This window comes from Helicoverpa zea, chromosome 23 (genome assembly GCF_022581195.2).
Source record: "Helicoverpa zea isolate HzStark_Cry1AcR chromosome 23, ilHelZeax1.1, whole genome shotgun sequence".
Lineage (NCBI taxonomy): Eukaryota > Metazoa > Arthropoda > Insecta > Lepidoptera > Noctuidae > Helicoverpa > Helicoverpa zea.
Window position 1 is genome coordinate 7,042,174 of NC_061474.1, and position 18,741 is coordinate 7,060,914.

Here is an 18,741-nt window from a genome sequence, read left to right on the forward strand (position 1 = left end):
CTTTGTAATGATGCTGCGTCTCGCAACATGCAAGATTGGTACCCTGCGCGGGTCCGTGAAAATGAGCCAACCCCTGTGGGGGCTGGCTAACATACTTACTGGCAGTCCTAGGCGGAGCGTACCAAGTCTTTCAAGGCCGAAAAGCATCACACGCCGAGATAATGAGCCGACCCCTACGGGGGGTGGCTAACAGACTTACTGGCAGTCCGAGGGGAGCGTACCAAGTCTTTCAAGGCCGAAAAGCATCACACGCCGAGATAATGAGCCGACCCCTACGGGGGGTGGCTAACAGACTTACTGGCAGTCCGAGGGGAGCGTACCAAGTCTTTCAAGGCCGAAAAGCATCACACGCCGAGATAATGAGCCGACCCCTACGGGGGGTGGCTAACAGACTTACTGGCAGTCCGAGGGGAGCGTACCAAGTCTTTCAAGGCCGAAAACCATCACACGCCGTGATAATGAGCCGACCCCCATGGGAGGTGGCTAACAGACTTACTGGTAGTCCGAGGGGAGCGTACCAAGTCTTTCACGGCCGAAAAGCTTTCTTGACACCATCAGCCCTCTTCAAGTGCGGTAGTGATCAGTCCGAACTAAGGAGATGCTGGTTGGACCGCACCTCACACCATTCTTTTTTGTCAAACCGTTGAACGCCTTGCAGGATTGAACTAGGGCCACAGGTGCCTTAGGAACTTCGGGCTTGCTTTCTTTTCCATAGTCACGTGCACGGGCTGTGGTAGCTTTATTATTTACCGCATCTGTATTTGCTTTATAAGTCACTCATTCTGAAAACAAATTACTGAAAAAAAAGTACACGGAAGAAACTCGTGACAAAAAAGGGGTAGATGTACAAAATATTAACACTTGATTTCGCAAAATCGAATATCGAACGGTAAAACCGTTAACAAATTGTATAAAATATTATAAACTCACCTGTGTTCTGCGAGAGCACTGAGTTTATTTTTCAACGAAATACTACAGCGGTTGGTTAGACAACCTTCTCGGGCGGAAAACAAGACGCCAATGACGAACTGTGGCCGCCGAGAACACTCGTCGCCTCCTGCCTGGTGGGGAGTGAAACTGGTCGGTGTGCGAGAGAGATGCAAGATATGGGGTAGAAAAGGACGGAGATAAAAGCGGAAAACACGTAGGTGCCTATCTCAAACTAGTAAGCTTCAAATAACGGTCAAGAATTTAATAACTAGTTACAACTACTTAATAACGGTTACTTGTTACAGATAAAATATATTGCATTGAATGAAATTTAATGCGGTCAATATCTTCACGTCTTAAAAATAAGGAGTTCCCAAAACAACATAACTATGAAAGTTCTATCCTGATTTAGATGAACTTTCCCGCTTGCTGCATCTGTAAAACAGCTTCCTTTGTGTATGGTACAGAATGACATTGATAAGGGTTTAATGGATACATTCAAACATTGCGATAAATGCAAAGAGGTACCTACTTAAATAAAAAAATTACAAGGTCTCGTATATGTAGCTTTGCTTGTCGGCTGCGAGATAAGAGTGACTTCACACGAATGTGGAATGCTTAACTTCAGATTATCAAAGTTATGTGACAAAAACCGTAGAAGAGTAGGTGTACCGGTGTACCTACATATTACCTATATAAATACTTAGTTTGTTTACTTTTCCATTTTAAATGACCTTGCTTACTCTCAACTTGACCGAAGGCGGGAACTGAATCAATATTGAACTGGTTTGTCAACTTTGTTTAATTTATTAGATCCTAAAACAAGAAAACGGGATAAAAATGTAGGTTTTATCGCATTTTACAAACAACATACTAAAATCTTAATTTGAATGTTCTCGTTTTCATTATATAATTTCTATAACATCAAAATGCTTTAGAACTTGTTTCCTTGTTTGTGATATTACTAAGTAGGTGAATTTAAAACAGAATATGATTACATTTATTTTTCTAAAGAGATCGAACTGGTGTAGGGGATTATAAATAAAAATATCGAATATGGGTAAAAGGTATATTTATAGTAATTATATATATTTTTCAATGATTATTACAATATTTTACATTACCTTATCAATTGATTCTATCATAAACAAATGAAACTTACTTCTAAATAAAAAATAGGAACTATATCTATTTACATGGACTTATTTTATATACAATATTACGTATATCTAACAAAGACTTAGTGAAATGACCCATGCGTTTTATACTGGAATGACTAATTTACGTTTTGCTTTCATAACATGACTATACCTCACACTGCTAATGCTATGTATTCATATTTCATTGAAATAATGTTAGTAATATTTTACCATTTATAATATTTAAGGTGAATATTGGAAGCGAGCTGCCAACTGCACTGGCAGCGACTGCATGAAATTGGTTGATCGCTGAGGGTGTCTTCACACGCTGCTGCCACTGCGATCCGGTCAGCAGTTGCAGTCGGCTCGCTTCCAAAACGTACCTTAACACGGCCTAGTTTTATTTTCCTTGTTTTGTTTTTCATATTTTACAGGTCATTAAACTTAAGAGTCATAAACAATATTTCCCGCCTTTATAAAGTCAATCAGATCGATATGTGCCGTGACAAATGTCAGATCGTTCTGCAATCGCTATTTCTAGATTATAAATATTACATTACTACGCTTGCATAATTATTATCTTGCCAAATATTTTAGTCTATCGAATTGGTTTACTGTATATTAATTTTATTGTAAGTTGTACTATTTAACGATAGCCGAACCATTTTCAGTTCTCAAATCGCCGATTTGACCAACCCGTTTTTCGTTATAGTTAAATGGTGCACCATTTAGTATATTTTTGTCTAATGTAGACACGTATCTAGCAGATTACGTACATTTTGACTACTATGAAGTCACTAGTAGTTTGCTAACTTCGGAGCGGCAAAGTTACAGTTCGCGGCAAAACTATCATTTTTTAAATTAGCCATTTAACTCAGCGAATCTGGTCGTACAAATGGCTTACTTCATTTGTGAAGTAACTTGCTAACTTTGCTAAGTTATTTTTAGCGAACTGTAGAAAAAATATACCAATTGAATACTTCCCTGTATTGTATTTTCCCTTTGGAACTAATTTTAAAAAGTTCCATCAGAACAAAAATGTGAATTTAGGGACTAGCATTGGAAGAATTATCACAAATTCCTACTACCATCACTATTTACTTGGTCAACATTCCATTTGGTATATTAAATTAATTAAGGTAACTTAACATTAAACTACACTAAAAACGTAGTTTTCACAAAAATATGTGCCTTTAATAAAAGAGTAGATATGTCAATACAATTTTAGAGCACTTCAAATATTTTTGGGAAAACTACATACACTTCAACAGCTCGGCAAACATAATAGAAAAAAAATCGAGACTTCTACATTCGATTCATTCGAAAGTCAATAGTTGCCAGCACTAAAAAATGTTACCAGAACAGTAAAAAGATAAATCCTATTCCTTTTGGCAAGCTGTACTATAACTAAGCCTATCATTAGCTCCAATCTTCGGCAAGAATGCTGCCGGTGCCATTAGCAATACCATTGCCATTAAGTTTGCCGTTTATTTTGCCATTAACGACATTGCCATTGCCGTTAACGATTTCTTCGGGGTGGTAAGTGTAGAAAACTTTGCAGAATGCCGTGTCGTCTCTGGGTAACTCGAAACCCACGTGTTTGGCGGCAAGCCAAGCTGCCCCCATCGCACTTGATACTCGAAGTGTTACAAGTTCGAGCTCTGTTTTAACCTGGAAAAAATAATGTTGGTATTGATTATTCAATGCTTTGTGTGGTTAAGAATGATGTGAAAGAGAAATCAGGTAACGTAATACATAATGTATTGTTAATTAAATAATATTGTTCTAATATATTTCAACAACAGGGAATATGCAAATTAAAAAAAAAAGTATACTTCAGTGTAAGGCGAATGAAATGAAATCGCATTGGAAGTTTGAGATTAGGTACATCGCTTTTACATGTCAAGTTATTTTAAGAACGCTGGGCCGACATTTCCTAACTTCCCTGAGAACAAATGCGCCGTCGTCTTAAATAATGAAAAAATATGAAATAAAAATGTGATGTATCAAATCAACGTACTGACGTGGTGCATAAGGAAATCGCCTTAGCAAACTTGAGTTGACATAAAATACTAACCTTCCTATACCTGCTATAAAATATAATTTAAAGAGGCAATTTTATAAACCTTTTTCTATACATAGACTATCTGACCCGACAAACGTTGCTTTACTATATAAATTATTTCTAGTTAAGAGTGAGCAACCCTTATCACTTAGGGGTATGACGATGATGATGATGATGATGTCCTCCCAGACGTGTCCGTCGACGGCGACACCCTGTCAATTCCCGGCAATCTGTCTTCGCTCATGGGCCCGGTAGTGACTTGCGAACCCGAATTTGTTTTTAAAAACTCGGTCACATGATGCACAGTAGAGCTCTCCGTTTGCATTAAAGGTATAATTATAGGTCGGTTTAGGACGAGTTTTACGGGCCAGGCGTTTACCATCAAGGTCTTCAAGACGATGGGACTCGAAGTTTTCTAGTCCTTGATGAATTGCCTTACGCCACTCAGATCTTTGGGTGGCTAGGTCCTCCCATGAGTTCGGGGATAAATCGGTCGATTTTAAGTGGCGCTTTAATACATCCCTGTAACGTAAATATTGTCCTCCAGCTTGTCGTTTACCCAAACTGATTTCCGAATAGAAAATAGTTTTCAGCAACCTGGAGGACTCCATGCGTACCAGGTGACCGCACCAGCGCAGCTGACCTTTCATCAGAAGGCACTCCATGCCCGCCAAGCCCGTCCGTCGAAGAACATCCATATTGGGAACCCGATCTTGCCAACGTATACGGAGTATTGCTCGGAGACACTTCATGTGGAAAGTGTCAAGGCGTTTAATATCACCTTTGTAAAGACACCATGTCTCCGAGGCGTAAAGAAGCAGTGGTAGAATTAAAGCTTTGTATACGGCAATCTTAGTCTGTAACTTAAGATCGTGTGAGTTCCAAACACGGTGTTTGAGTGCACCAAATGCTGCAGCCGCCTTTGCAATTCGTGCTGATATCTCAGACTCCAGACGATTGTCGCTACGTATAAGACTGCCTAGGTACCGAAAGGTTCCTACCTCCTCCAAAGTTTTGCCGCTAAGGTAAACAGGCACGTTATCCGCAGATTTTCCTCTTGCGGGCTGTTTTAGAATTTGGGTCTTTGATGCACTGATTACTAAGCCAAATTTGCGGCAGGACTCGTCTAGGTGGTCGAGACAGTCCTGGAGATCAGCAATGCTGTCAGCCATAAGGCAGACGTCGTCGGCATACTGAATTTCGGTAACGGAGACAGTCGTTACTTTGCGTTTTGCCCTAAAGCGCGAGAGGTTGAATACGCTTTTGTCCATGCGAACGTTAAGAGTAATCTTGTTCGTACATTTTTGCATGGCATCGTTCATTACTGCTGAGAAGTAGATTGCAAACAGTGTGGGCGCCATAACACACCCCTGTTTGACCCCACTTGTTACGGGGAATTGTTCTGTAAAACAAACTTGTAACTTGTTGTGTAAAACTGTTGTTGTTGGGTATGACAAATAGCCAGTAGCTGATTGTCAGACTGGATGTGCATATAAAATTTTGTAAAAATCTGTAAATCCGTTTCGGAGGAGTAAAGTAATTAACATTGTGACACGAGATATTATTTATAAATATACAAGGTGTTGATTTGCATTTGTGCCATAGCTCAGGAGGAGGACATACAATACGTAAATAATCCATTGGAATTACAGTAGATGGGAAAAAACTAATATGCACTGCTTTTTTTGTCATTGTAATGTCGTGGTATTTCCGAAGTAATCCAATTTTATGAATGAAATTTATGAGTGATCGTTGCGCATGCTTTGTGTTTGCGTTTGTGTGAGGGTGCAGCACGGTTTTAACGCCAGTAACACACGCACGAAGTTTAAATAAGGCTAGATGACATTTACGGAATTCCGAAAAAAAAATAAAGAAAAAAAATTACGTACCAATTTTTTTATTGATTTGGGTCGAGAATCATTAGCATAATTACCTCCTTGAATATGGCACGGATGCAAATCAACAGCTTGTATATACACTAACCTTTCTAAACTTCAACTGCTTCAAAAACCCAGGCTTCAATATATCCCAGCTCTTCCACACTGATCCAACGCAGACGACGCGAATACGTCGGGTTTCACAGTGCACGGCGAGCGCAGCCACGTGAGAAGCTAGAGTAACTCCGGCTTGCGAGAACAAGTGGCGGGAGAGCTCGTCGCCTTTGTAAGCTAGGGATGACAGTTTTGATGTCACTCCTGTGGACAATGAAAGGAGAAATGATTAGTTTTTGTCCGTTTTGAAATCCATCCTGTAGACGTAGACAATAAATAAATAAATAATATGTTTTTATTAGTTTTGAACTTTAAATGTAAAGGCGAGATTCCATCGATGTGTAGCACTTTGTCGCACACAAATGTTTCTTCTGGTCTAAAAAGAAAAAAACACAAAAGATTCTGACGAATTGAGAGCCCTCTCCATTTTAGGGTTCCGTACCCAGAGGGTAAAACGGGACCCTATTGTTTTCGCTCCTCTGTCCGTTCGTCCGTCCGTCCGTCCGTCCGTCTGTCACCAGGCTGTATCTCATTAACCGTGATAGCTAGAGAGCTAAAATTTTCACAGATGATGTATTTCTGTTGCCGCTATAACAACAAATACTGAAAACTAGAATAAAATAAATAGGTATTTTGGATTTTTTTTGCTAGTTTTTGCTCTGGTACCCTTCGTGAGCGAGTCCGACTCGCACTTGGCCGGTTTTTTGAAGTCACTTAAATAGTAACAAATTGCTTGCAAACATTTCATAATTGTTCGCGAAATTTCAATTTTTGAGTGCGCACATTTGTTCGCTAATAATTTTGTTACAACATACAAGTAGACACGTCCCATCAACCTTTTTTCATATCATACAAAAAATACAACTTACCAGCAAACATGGACTTGTCGAAGTGTTTATAAGCATGTGGCAGTAGATCAGCCCTGGTGTCAGCATCGAAATGTTCCCGTATGACTTCCCAAACCCTGTCAGTTGGGTACGGTGAAGGATTTAGGCCATCTACATCGTCGAATACCGTTTTCACTGCTTTGTGGGCTATCCAGTATGCTAGAAAATAAATTGAGAAGGTCAATTTGTGAATCTTGGGTGGCATTTGGTAAAAAGAAATGATAAAGTATACAAGGCAAAGCTTTCACTTAGATTGTGCGTTTCTTTGAATGTACCGATCGATTCGAAGTCGATATGCTATTTTACGTAGACAACAGAAGACCGGCAAAATCATAAGGCATAGATACAAAAAACTTAACTTAAAATTGGAGTGTTTCAAGTTAGGTACTCAGTTCAAATAGGTCACTGGGGCTTTTGAAAAGATATAAAGAACTAAAAGGACCACAGATTGGATTTCGATGGCTACGAAAATGATACATACCACCGCCTTCGTCTCCCAATAAGTATCCCCAGCCTCCGCAACCATGCTGCTCTCCATTAGGAGTTCTCAGCAGAGCGTTGGAGCCAGTTCCTGAAAGCAAGATTACCATAAAATCTTTAATGATAATGGGCAATGAGCAGATTTTCATGGAGTGTAGCCCATTTGAGCTGCAATTCTTAGCTAAAATGAGCCAAAAGATATGAATGTAATTTAACCTCCATTATCTGTTCCCCTGGTTCCACTCGAATTCCGAGGGAACTACTAACCGCTCCCGGATAAAGAGTAGCGTGTCTTTTCTCAGACTCGAGACTATGAGAGTAGCCTTTTGTGCAAATCGGTTCGATAGTTTTGGCATGAACGTTTCACAGGCAGACAGAGCAATTTGCTGCTGAAGAGTTTGTTTGTTTGTTTGTTTGTTTGAACGCGCTAATCTCAGGAACTACTGGTCCGATTTGAACAACTCTTTCGGTGTTAGATAGCCCATTTATCGAGGAAGGCTATAGGCTACTTTTTATCCAGGTTCGTGCAGAGGTTCCCACGGGATGCGAGTGAAACCGCTGGCAGAAGCTAGTTTATAATAAAAGTGAGGCTTAATTCGGTTAAACATCTTGTTTTGCTGTTCTAAATTTAATATAAACAGCAAATATTTAATCCTAATAATACATTCTTATCAGAACGGCTTTTACAATCCAAGCTGATAACTAAGCTCGATATAAAACATTAATATTCATACAACATAGCTATGTAGGTCAGTATATTAACAACAATGAAAGAATGCGTAATTATTTTTTGGTACATATTGTTTATGACTGTGGTCACACATAGCCTTGCTTAAGTCCCGTGAGAATGGATTGCCATTGAAGAATTGAAGACTTGTCGGCAGTTACCAAAGCCATCAGGGACTACATTATAAAGCTGAAGATTTTTGAATTATTTTTGTTTGAAAGCGGTAATTTCAGAAACTACTGGTCCTATTTCAAAATATATTTCAGGGTTAGATAACCCATTTATTAGTTTTTTTTTTCTAGGTGCACGGAGTAGTTCCCATGGGTAAAAAGCCAGTAAATTAGTCTAGTGTAGAAATAGTAGAAAGTACCTTTAAAATTCAGTTTTCTCATTTCACTCTCGGTAAGAAATCGCTACGTCCTTTTCAACTATTTAAACTAGGTACAAGTCAATATTTAATTGAACACTTTATTTTCAAACGAATTCGTTATTTTCCATTAACAGTGTGCATTGTCAACAATCAAGGCTAATAAAGTGGGCGTGCTTGATAAACAGGTTTCATACTACAATTTAACATTCCATTACAATTTACTATTTTTATCAATACATGTATTGAAACGGAATGAAAGAATTACAGTTGGATCTCGCTTTTTCCGGTATTTGGTATTTATATAGATATAATTAATTTATATAGGTATAAAATTTGGTATTTACATAGACCAAAAATCTAGCCGAAATTTTAACATATTAGGAATTTGGATGGCCTTCACAAACCGGTCGACACGATAGAAAATAAATCACTGTTTTGAGGCTACCTAGTCAATTTTTTTTCTTCTTTAAATTCATATTTTAAATCCAGGTTTCCTCATCCTCAAATATGTTTTCCTTTGCCATCAGTCATTGATGTACCTAAGTTACACTTAGAAAGAACATAAGAATATGACTTTAGAAACGTTACATTTGTAATTCTATAATCTGGAAACAAACCCTCTTATTTGTATTTTTTTCTCCATATTTTTACCTCATAAGGATAAGAAAGGATAGGTGTATATTAATGGGTGTAGCAGAAGTTTTATTAACAGGATGACATAAACTTCACAGGACTTGCGTTTGAACTCCCTGTATAATCAGCATTGTTGACGCACAGTTAGCACGAAGGTCAAGGGTTATCTACCAGCCTCGTTGGACGTCCTATTTCAATACGACCTACTTCTATATCATAACATTACCACAGACAAGATGGCGATTAATCTAAGAGGCTGGCATTGGTCATTGACTGACAGCCAAGCAATATTTTCAAAATAAGGAAAAGTACCACAAAATATTGTCTATACAACAATAAAAATATGATAATAGCCGGAAAATTATACTGATTTTGATAACAACAATTTTGTGGATTGCAATGGACCAGTAGAAACAATTGAAAGTAGATAGGTGTTAAGAATAATTTTTATCTTTTTTTTTGTTTATTAGCCTATTCTGTACCACTGCTGGGCAAAGGCCTCCCCCATAGCCTTCCATTTTTCTCTGTCCATCGCTGTTTGTGACCAGTCCGAGAGGAAGCTGTCCAAGTCTGACTTCCCAAAAAAAAAAGGATGTTCTCAATTCAACCACGAACTTTTTTCTGAATGTTTCGCATTCGACAATCCAAACATAGTCATCCAGAAACATATCCGAGCATAAATTAGAACAAGCCTATAGGCTCCTTATAAGGAGAATGATTCACAAAATAATCATAAAAAGTTGCATCATCATATTCATAACACATTATTTATTACTTTGTAACCAAAAGGAGAACTCGTTATTTTGATGAAAAAATCTGCATTCATTTAGCTTGATTTAAATGAATCTACAATTCAAATATAGAAAAAATGTTTGCACGTATTCGAAGCATGAAAGATGACTGCTTGACTGATTTATCATTTTTTTTTACATCGGATGCTATACGCGAAATATGGCATTTTAAATTTCATTTGTTTTGAAAAAGGGTGTCTATGGAGTTTTATTACCGGTTCTTCTCCATGAGACCTTGGAACCGTGCACCTAGCTATTGACGTTTCGTAAGAACTTGAAATAGGTCTGCATAAAATAAAACCTTTAACTTTGTTTTTTTTGTTAGTCAATAAAAGACACTGCATTGTATATGGCGGAGAAAACCCAGGGTCCAGATAAACACATTAAAATATCACCATGCAAACTAGGCATTAGGTTTCAAGAAAAACAAGTGATTACAATTTGACTGGTCGCCGTGATTGAAATTAACTGTGTCAGGGTCTAACTAGCTTCCTCATGTAAATACGTACATTCTTATTAAGTAATCGACAATTAGTGTTTGTGAAACTATATGTATATTTCAAAGCCTAAATAAAAGTAATGAGAATTTAGTGCGTAATTAAGAACTTGATTTCTCATTGTCTAGCTAGCTAATAGCTGTCTATGTGCGTATTTTTGGTTAATTAGAAACTATTGCATTTTTAAATAGAATTAGTATATTTCGTTAATTCATAACAGTGTCAATCGTAAATCAGGTAACACTATAAAATGCATCTCGTTTTAAAAATAACTTATATTATTACAGTCGCAAAGACTAGATAAAAGATCTTCAAAAAGCTTTTAATCTCAGTGACTTAATGTTAATCATTTGTATATGCCTTTACTGCATTCAGTAGTAGGTATTCGCTCATCATCTTTTGCAACGTTATGGTGAGATTCAACCAAATGGTTCGCGCACATTTGTTCGCGAACGAAAAAGCGTACACATCGACGCGAGTCCACTGCTAACATGTGTTCACGCACAAATGTTGCAATTTCGCGGACATTTCAGAAATGTTCGCACACAATTAGTAACTATTTGCTGGAGTCATTAGACCAGAAGAACATTTGTGTGCGTCACAGTGCTGCACACCAGTGGAATCTCGCCTTCAGAGGTCCTTAACCTTTTCCATTTAACCTTTTATATTTGTGTTTGATAAATAACATCTGTTTAATGTCATCCGTACTCAAATGCCATTTGGAAACTTGTCTATTTTCATTTGGCAGTAGGCACACACACCGATAAATTCGTATGTTTAGTAGCTGTTGAATATTCGTGTCCTAAAGATATTGTCACTTCTGTGTCCTGCCACAGATTATTAATAGTTAAGTACTACAGATGTAGCTGCACAACAGATGCGCAATACACAAACTACTATTTCATAAATGTAAAAAAACAATTGTCCAAGAACTTGAGCCGCTTGGGTACAGCGAAATAGAAAATTTATTATTTAAATACGAACTTTAGTCACTTTTAATTGTTTCTATTGGTATATACCAAGTTACCGATCCCAAGATATTACATCGTAGGGCTAGATATCTTCTTCGAAATAGGGCATTTTAACACAGATTGTTTGACATAGAGAAACACACACATTCGCTCACACACACACACACACACACACACACACACACACACACACACACACACAAACACACACACACACACACAAACACACACACAAACACACACACGCGCGCGCGCACACATACACACACATGCACACACACTCATACACACAAACACACGCAGAGCCATACCAGTATCTAGTTTTATTTTATTATTTACTTGTAAATACATAAGATAGTTTAATACCTAGTTAAGTACTTCAGCAATAAGCATTGTTCCTAAGGAGCGGAACGACCCAATACAAGCATTACTACATGCTTCCTGGGTAGTTCCGACAACTAAATAATATTGTAAAAACTTGTTGAAGAAATAAACTATTTTTTTTAAATACTACGTAAGTCCTCCTATGTATTCCACATACACAGAATAAGCTTGATTTTAATTCTCTCCATTTAACGTGTCGCCTTTCAAGGGACTATTGATACGCGATTTAGTCAGTAAATAATACGAAAGTTTATTTACAAACATAAAATATTATCAACTGGTTCTGTCACTCGTAACATATTATTTACATTGCTATTTTAAAATATACCTACAACAGCTGTTTGCAACCTAATCGCGAAATTAAAAACATCCGATCGGTGAATCAGAATGTTTTATTCTCTTGCAAATTGTTTTAAATTGCTCTTTTAAATATATCTTTTAAAATAAAAAATAAATATATACAGAGATATATAACTTTTTTATTATTTCTCATATCTGAAGGTTTTTTATTATTCATTTTATCCTATTTAAAAGGAAAATCTTTTATTCCACTTTCTGGCATAAATCACACCTCAACTTCGTGCCTAAAATAAAAACCTCTCTATTGTCAAGCTAGCTCTATTACCCTACAACACGAAACCTTTATAGGACCTTTATATTTTCACAATAGCAAAAGGCAATGTTCAACAGTTAGGCTAGGCACAGTTATTGTTCCTAATAGCTAGAGTTCAATAGCAGTCAATTAGGTACGTACTCTCAATTGAAAAGGAAAGTAAGTAACCGTTACACAAACGGTTAGTTTAAGTTTATTGTACTAGCATAGTTGGTGACTGAGGATGACTAACCGTGGCTAAGTTACAGCCGCAAGGGTCGATTGATCTTAAGGTTGAGCAATGCTTGGCGCGGCTGTTCCGTGGATGGGTGAGCATCTTGTCATGACGAGTAACTCCGTATTTCAGAGGGCACGTTAAATTAGTGGGTCCCGGCCATAATTTGAAAATCTTTTGCAGTCGTTTCGGATAGTCAAAAGCCACAGTCTGACAACCAGTCTTAGCAAAGGGTCAGACAGTCGTTCCATGTAGAACACTGGTACTTAGCTGCATCCTGTTAACTGGATGCCGACCCCAATATCGTTGGGAAAACGCTAGGCGAATAATAGCCAGATGGATAATAACTTACCAGCAATAAGCACCATTCCACCATTAGTGGCTCCCGTGAACAAGGACCCAGCAGTATCAGAGCCAACATAAATGGCTTTCGCAGCATTTCCATCCTTTTCCTTTACCCTGAGAGCCAGCTCTGCATTACTGCTTTCTTGCTCGCAACCAGACAAAGTCAGGCCCTGCAAGTGAAGGTCGAATTAATAATTGGCGATAGAAACTGATTAAATGAATGGGGTATTTAGTTTATGAGAATTGATGACCACTTGTCCTAGAATGTTATTAATGGGCACGTTTATTCCGTGCGAAAATGTCTTTGCCTATCTGTTGAAGGACACTTTTTTGTAACTGTTAGTTAGGTCTTATTACTTAACGGGATTGTAAAAAATTGAAGACGAGCCGTCTTACCACAAAAACTTTTAAACGTCAGTTTATGCCTTGTCTAAAAAAATGTCAAATTATGACGTTGACATATGGTTCATTTTGCAGCCAAAATTTTATTAGACAAGTGTAAAACAGGGTTTAAAGTTTTTGTAGTAAGGCCCCAAATCTTTTTGATCTGTCTGTTCGTAAAAGAGAAAGAAAACTAGTCTGCCAAATTACTTGCCTTGTAACTCAAACTGTTTTTACTTCAATTAGATTTTTTATAATATTTTGGATTATTTTCAGTGCCCATCTCTAATATGACTCCATCATCATCATCACCAGTGCTTTTGTTTCAACTACTGATTTGGCCTGCAGTCATTGAGTAAAAAAGCACAAAGTATATATTTCCGAAAAAATAAATATCTTACCAAAGAGTCCAAAGGCTGATCCTTCGATATACCAGCCTCTTCCTTAGCGGATTCCACCATAGCTATGATGCGTCTGGCACACTCTTCAATACCCAGTGTCCAGTGATTCGTGCCTGGACCTTCGGCCCTGCCCACGACTCTACCGAGCTGGTCGCATATCACGAGATTTGAATGTGTCGCACCCCTGGAAAAAGTAAAGATATTTTTTAGTACATAATTTTGACTGTCACTTGTTTCGTCGAATAGCTTTGCTCGTCCAAAGTTGGCTATTATTAACTTTACGACGCGGACGGTCAAATGTACATATAAACAGGCATCAAATGGCAAACTTTAGAGAAAAAATATTTACCAGAAATTGTAACTAGCATTTAGGGCGTATACTGTAAGAAAACTGGTAGCAACGCCTTTCTACCAGCGTTTATAGGTTGTGGTCCATTCTGGTAACAGTTACGTCCCAGCTTTCTTTCTGTATAGGTACGGACTAACTAGTGATGGTAGGTGAACAAGCATCTTTCATAGTAATCATACATAACCCTTTTGTTACATATTTTGTTACTACTATGGCTATGATGATTGTAGATATCGTAAGATTTCCTCGTTATTGAAGTAGCTATTGAATTTTAGGTTTTGCCCAAAAACTGATATTATTTCCTTATACTCAATTTCAAATATTGCAATAATGACCAGGCACGACACCAACGTTCAACACGTCATCATTTGGAGGCACGGCAGTGTCACCTGCCAAGTTCGGTGCAATTAACATTCTACAAGAACAACGGTGTTTTCATTTATGATGTATAAGTATTTTTACATAACATGCTCATATTATTTATTATCAAATACATAATAAACTGAAGAGTTTTACCACGAATGGTGGGCTCAATACTCAACTATTGTCTCAATCGTCACGAAGTATTGAACTTGCTTGAATATTTTATGCTTCGTGGTAACTTGATTGTGTCATTTTTTGTAAATGCCATTTTAATTTTTCGAATTGCAGAAAGCGATTACTTTGATACTTATACCAAATCAAGGCAGTAGGTAGTCTTTCTAATCTAATTCTGAGCTCATTTATACCAACTGAGACTTTGTATGCTACCAAATAATATCTACATTCGGAGTGTGGGGTTAGAGGTCACGGATATTTAATTCGGCATATGTATACACTCAAAATGCCAGATGTTTTGAAAATTAAGGAAGGGTTTATATTTAGCGCTTGATTAATCAACCATGGGTTATTGGGGTTTTTAGTTTCCCCTATTTTGAACCACTTGAACACACCTGTAAAACTCCAAAAAGTGTAGAACTATAGTTCGGCCATTCAGAGAATGCGTTCCTGACACGTCGCGATTGAACTGACGACGTAACTTTGCAATGGCGTTGCAGTTACGATAAAAATATTTTTGCTGGTTGTTTACCGTTTTAACAATTGAGGAGCATTAAAACAACATTATTATATCAATAATCAATGAATGTAGTTACGTCGTCAGTTCAATCGCGACGTGTCAGGAACGCATTCTCTGAATGGCCGAACTATAGTAGAGAGGACCTCATTTTGCCCGTTTATTTGTGTCTCGTAAAACCAGTCAATTTATTTGATAAGTCCTGTGCTGGATTGTAGAAAACTGGGTTTGCAATTGCGACTCAGATACTGACTACATTATTTCTATTTCATCTCCGAAGTTTAAACAAACCTTGATCTACGTCACTTACATATATCTTGTTACCGAGGATGTAATTTTTACAAACGTAGTTGTTTTAGTAGTTGCAGTTTAATTAACGCATAATAACTTACATGTGCTCGCACATCTATTTTAATTTAATTTCTAACATCGATAAGTACATGTTATTATTGCTTACATAATTGTTACCTCCATCATGTCATACATGCAACAGGTATTTATTAAGTGCACATGCATATTGTTTATGCAAAATGCTTAGTACTCAGTCATCATTTAAGACCACCAGCTGTTTGCCTGTTTTTCCATTGCCAAGGACAAAATGACAACGGCCGTTGTTATTATCGTATAAGTTAGACGTCATAGATAAAAACATGGTACATTTTGTTCACATATGGGAAAGTTGCTTAATATTCCGCTTGATGTTTGATATAAATTGAAGTGTGGGCGTTTGTGTATATTAGGTTGTTTTCGAGATAATGAGGTGCACTTCAGAGCACTTTACTTTGGCTGCATATTACCTAAGTACATGTACGTACATAATATGTACGTATGTATAATTTTTTTTTGTTTGGGCAGTTTATGTTCGATTTATGGCGATAATATACTTGTACTAATGGCTGGTTGATAAAGAGCATACCTGTTAATAAATTATACCTGCATTTAATTCAAAGACTTCTAATTGATTAAATTATTTTTTAATATCTCAGAAACTGAAGTTTTTTGCTCACAAATATTCACATGCTGAGAATCAGATACCATGTACCTATTGTTTCTTATTCAACTTTATCTTTGTGAAAACTGATAATGATAATACTATTATCAAATAAGAAAACTTTACAAAACAGGCCAAGTTCAATAGAAAACATTGTTATCAGAAGCTGAAGAAATATATGGTTAACCATTTATTGTTTTTGAAATGATAGTGTAAAATTAATGTCCCTTTCTGATAAGTCTGGGGACTTCCCTGTCCATGTTTTATGAGACTTAGGTACTTATATGTAAAGTGAATAACAAAATAACAATGATTCACTTTAATATTGTTGTAGTGTCATGACATGTGATTGATTGAAAATAAAACAGCTGCGCCATTTTAAATGGTCCACAACGAACTTTGGGAAAACAGGGTTCCGAAATTCTTCGGAAAAGAACGAAACGAACGGAACGAAAGACGAAATTCCGGGACAGGTATAATCAGATGCGATTGTAAATGATGGATTATAATGTCAATAGCTGTTTTGATTATATCTGACGCCGATATGCCTATTGTGCACGTTCTATACACTCAACAGCTGATTGTATCAAGTTACTCGGGCCATTGACATTCATATCACTTTACAATAACATTTTTCACTCAGCCACAAAACAATTTTCCTCAACATGTGTGTGAAATTTACCACGGATAACAAAATAAATAGCGGAGATGTCATAATGCAAAATCTCCTAAGAAGGAAGCGCGCCTATGCGGGTGTTCGGGGGACGAGGGACGTTACCAGGTCCGCTCTTATACACCTATAAAATCTATAAATCGAATGCTATAAAATCGAAACCACCAATCAATTAAGACTAATATGTAACAGATTCATCTAGATTTGACAAGGAACCCGAACGCCTCATTAGTTCTAGTAATTGATGACGTCCGTACGTTACATGACCTACAAAAAGATGCCTGACCTATACCTGCCTTATGGCATCTCCGCTTCTTTTTCCTTCCTCTGTGAAAATGTTCCCACACGTGTGCATGACGCAGGCGCACTCACACATTCAACATCATATACTTAGTACACAATACACGTAGGATTTTATGCCGAATCGTGAGTCGATTTTTAAGCAAGCATTTTATCTCCTAAACCTAAATGGAATGTAGCTTTGGTATTTTAACCTTTCACTATGTTATTCGTAATTACAATTTTGTCTGGGTATTTGAGACTAGGTTTTTTGGTTTAATCGATTTTATTTAGTTCCACTCCAGTTTAAATGCTTGACCTTTTTATGTTCGCGAGGACAGTCGAAACACGAGATCGGTTTCTGAATTTTTAGTGTTTAGATCCAGATGCAATAGTGGACCACATAAAATAAAATTTCGTAACTATACGAGAAAATAAATTCAGTCAGGAAACTTTTAAACAATGCATCATGGAACAATAGCAATATTATCAGCTAGCTATCGTATCGTAGGTATCTTAAGTACATACACCACTTGAAATGGAGTGTAAGATAGCGAAAACTATTGCAGTACTCAAAGGAAGAGGAAATCTTTATTTTGAAGTGAAGTAAGTATTACCTATCTATATAATGAGACTGATTTCTGAAAAATATTTCTAGCTAGAACACGCGGTTTTCGACTTAGCCATTATTAATTTGCAAAATAACATTACAGGACCTTTAGAAGTCTGGAAGTTGTCCCCGACTTTTATACAGAAGCAGTTATTTTCCCACGTCAGAGAAAAACGGACACTAAGGCTTGTCAGGTGATTAAAATCTGCACCTCACTCGATAAGTGAATTCTTTTCGAAGTTGAACGAACGATATTATGTACAAAGATTGTATCCTTAAGTACCTACAACTACACTATAACCAGTCTACGATTGGACAACTTTCCGTTTCACTAACTTGTTTTCATTGCCTATAGACTACTTTAGGTCGTAAGGAGAAACGTATTGATTGATAGGTCGGCATTTTAAAACAGATACAAGAAGTCTGAAAAAAACATCGGATGGACGAAATCATAAATCAATTAAAAAAAAAAACAAAAAGAATAAAAGATTTGACTTAGATCTGGGTCCCCAGAAGCTACTACTAGATACTAATATGAAAAAGAGGAAAAATGAGTTTTTTTGTTTGTAATGGAAAAACTCAAAAACTACAGGACCGATTTGAGAAATCTTTCACTCTTGGAAAGCTACACATTTCCCAAGTACCATAGGATATATTTTATACCGGTACGGGCAGTAGTTCTCACTAGACGCAGGTGAAACCGGGGGAAAACGACTAGTAAAACATTAAATTCCACAGCTAAGTAAAGTAAACAGACAGCCTTCAAGTTTAGCGCAATGACAGATAACAAACAGACAGTTTCAATTGTATCAAGGATATTATTGTAGCTTATCGTATTATCATGCGGGTGATTCACGGAAACAACCTCCATTTTGGCGAAATCAACATGACCTATATAGTTTGACAGAAGTTTAAAATGATTGAAAAATGTACATGGTGTATTTTCTGTAACGCTAGTTTCGAACA

The 18,741-nt window shown here is 37.1% G+C and overlaps 1 protein-coding gene across 1 annotated transcript in view; it reads right to left on the bottom strand.

The window, feature by feature from the left end:
- LOC124641857 (serine protease HTRA2, mitochondrial-like) overlaps positions 1-18,741 on the bottom strand; it is a 31,206-nt gene that overhangs the window by 9,966 nt on the left and 2,499 nt on the right. The window contains exons 2-7 of the mRNA XM_047180104.1: positions 13,820-14,003; positions 13,045-13,207; positions 7,494-7,583; positions 6,995-7,171; positions 6,118-6,329; positions 3,524-3,740 (exon numbers count right to left, since the gene is read on the bottom strand). Of these exons, the coding sequence (XP_047036060.1) occupies positions 3,524-3,740; positions 6,118-6,329; positions 6,995-7,171; positions 7,494-7,583; positions 13,045-13,207; positions 13,820-14,003 (1,043 nt within the window). The remainder of the gene's footprint in view (positions 1-3,523; positions 3,741-6,117; positions 6,330-6,994; positions 7,172-7,493; positions 7,584-13,044; positions 13,208-13,819; positions 14,004-18,741) is intronic.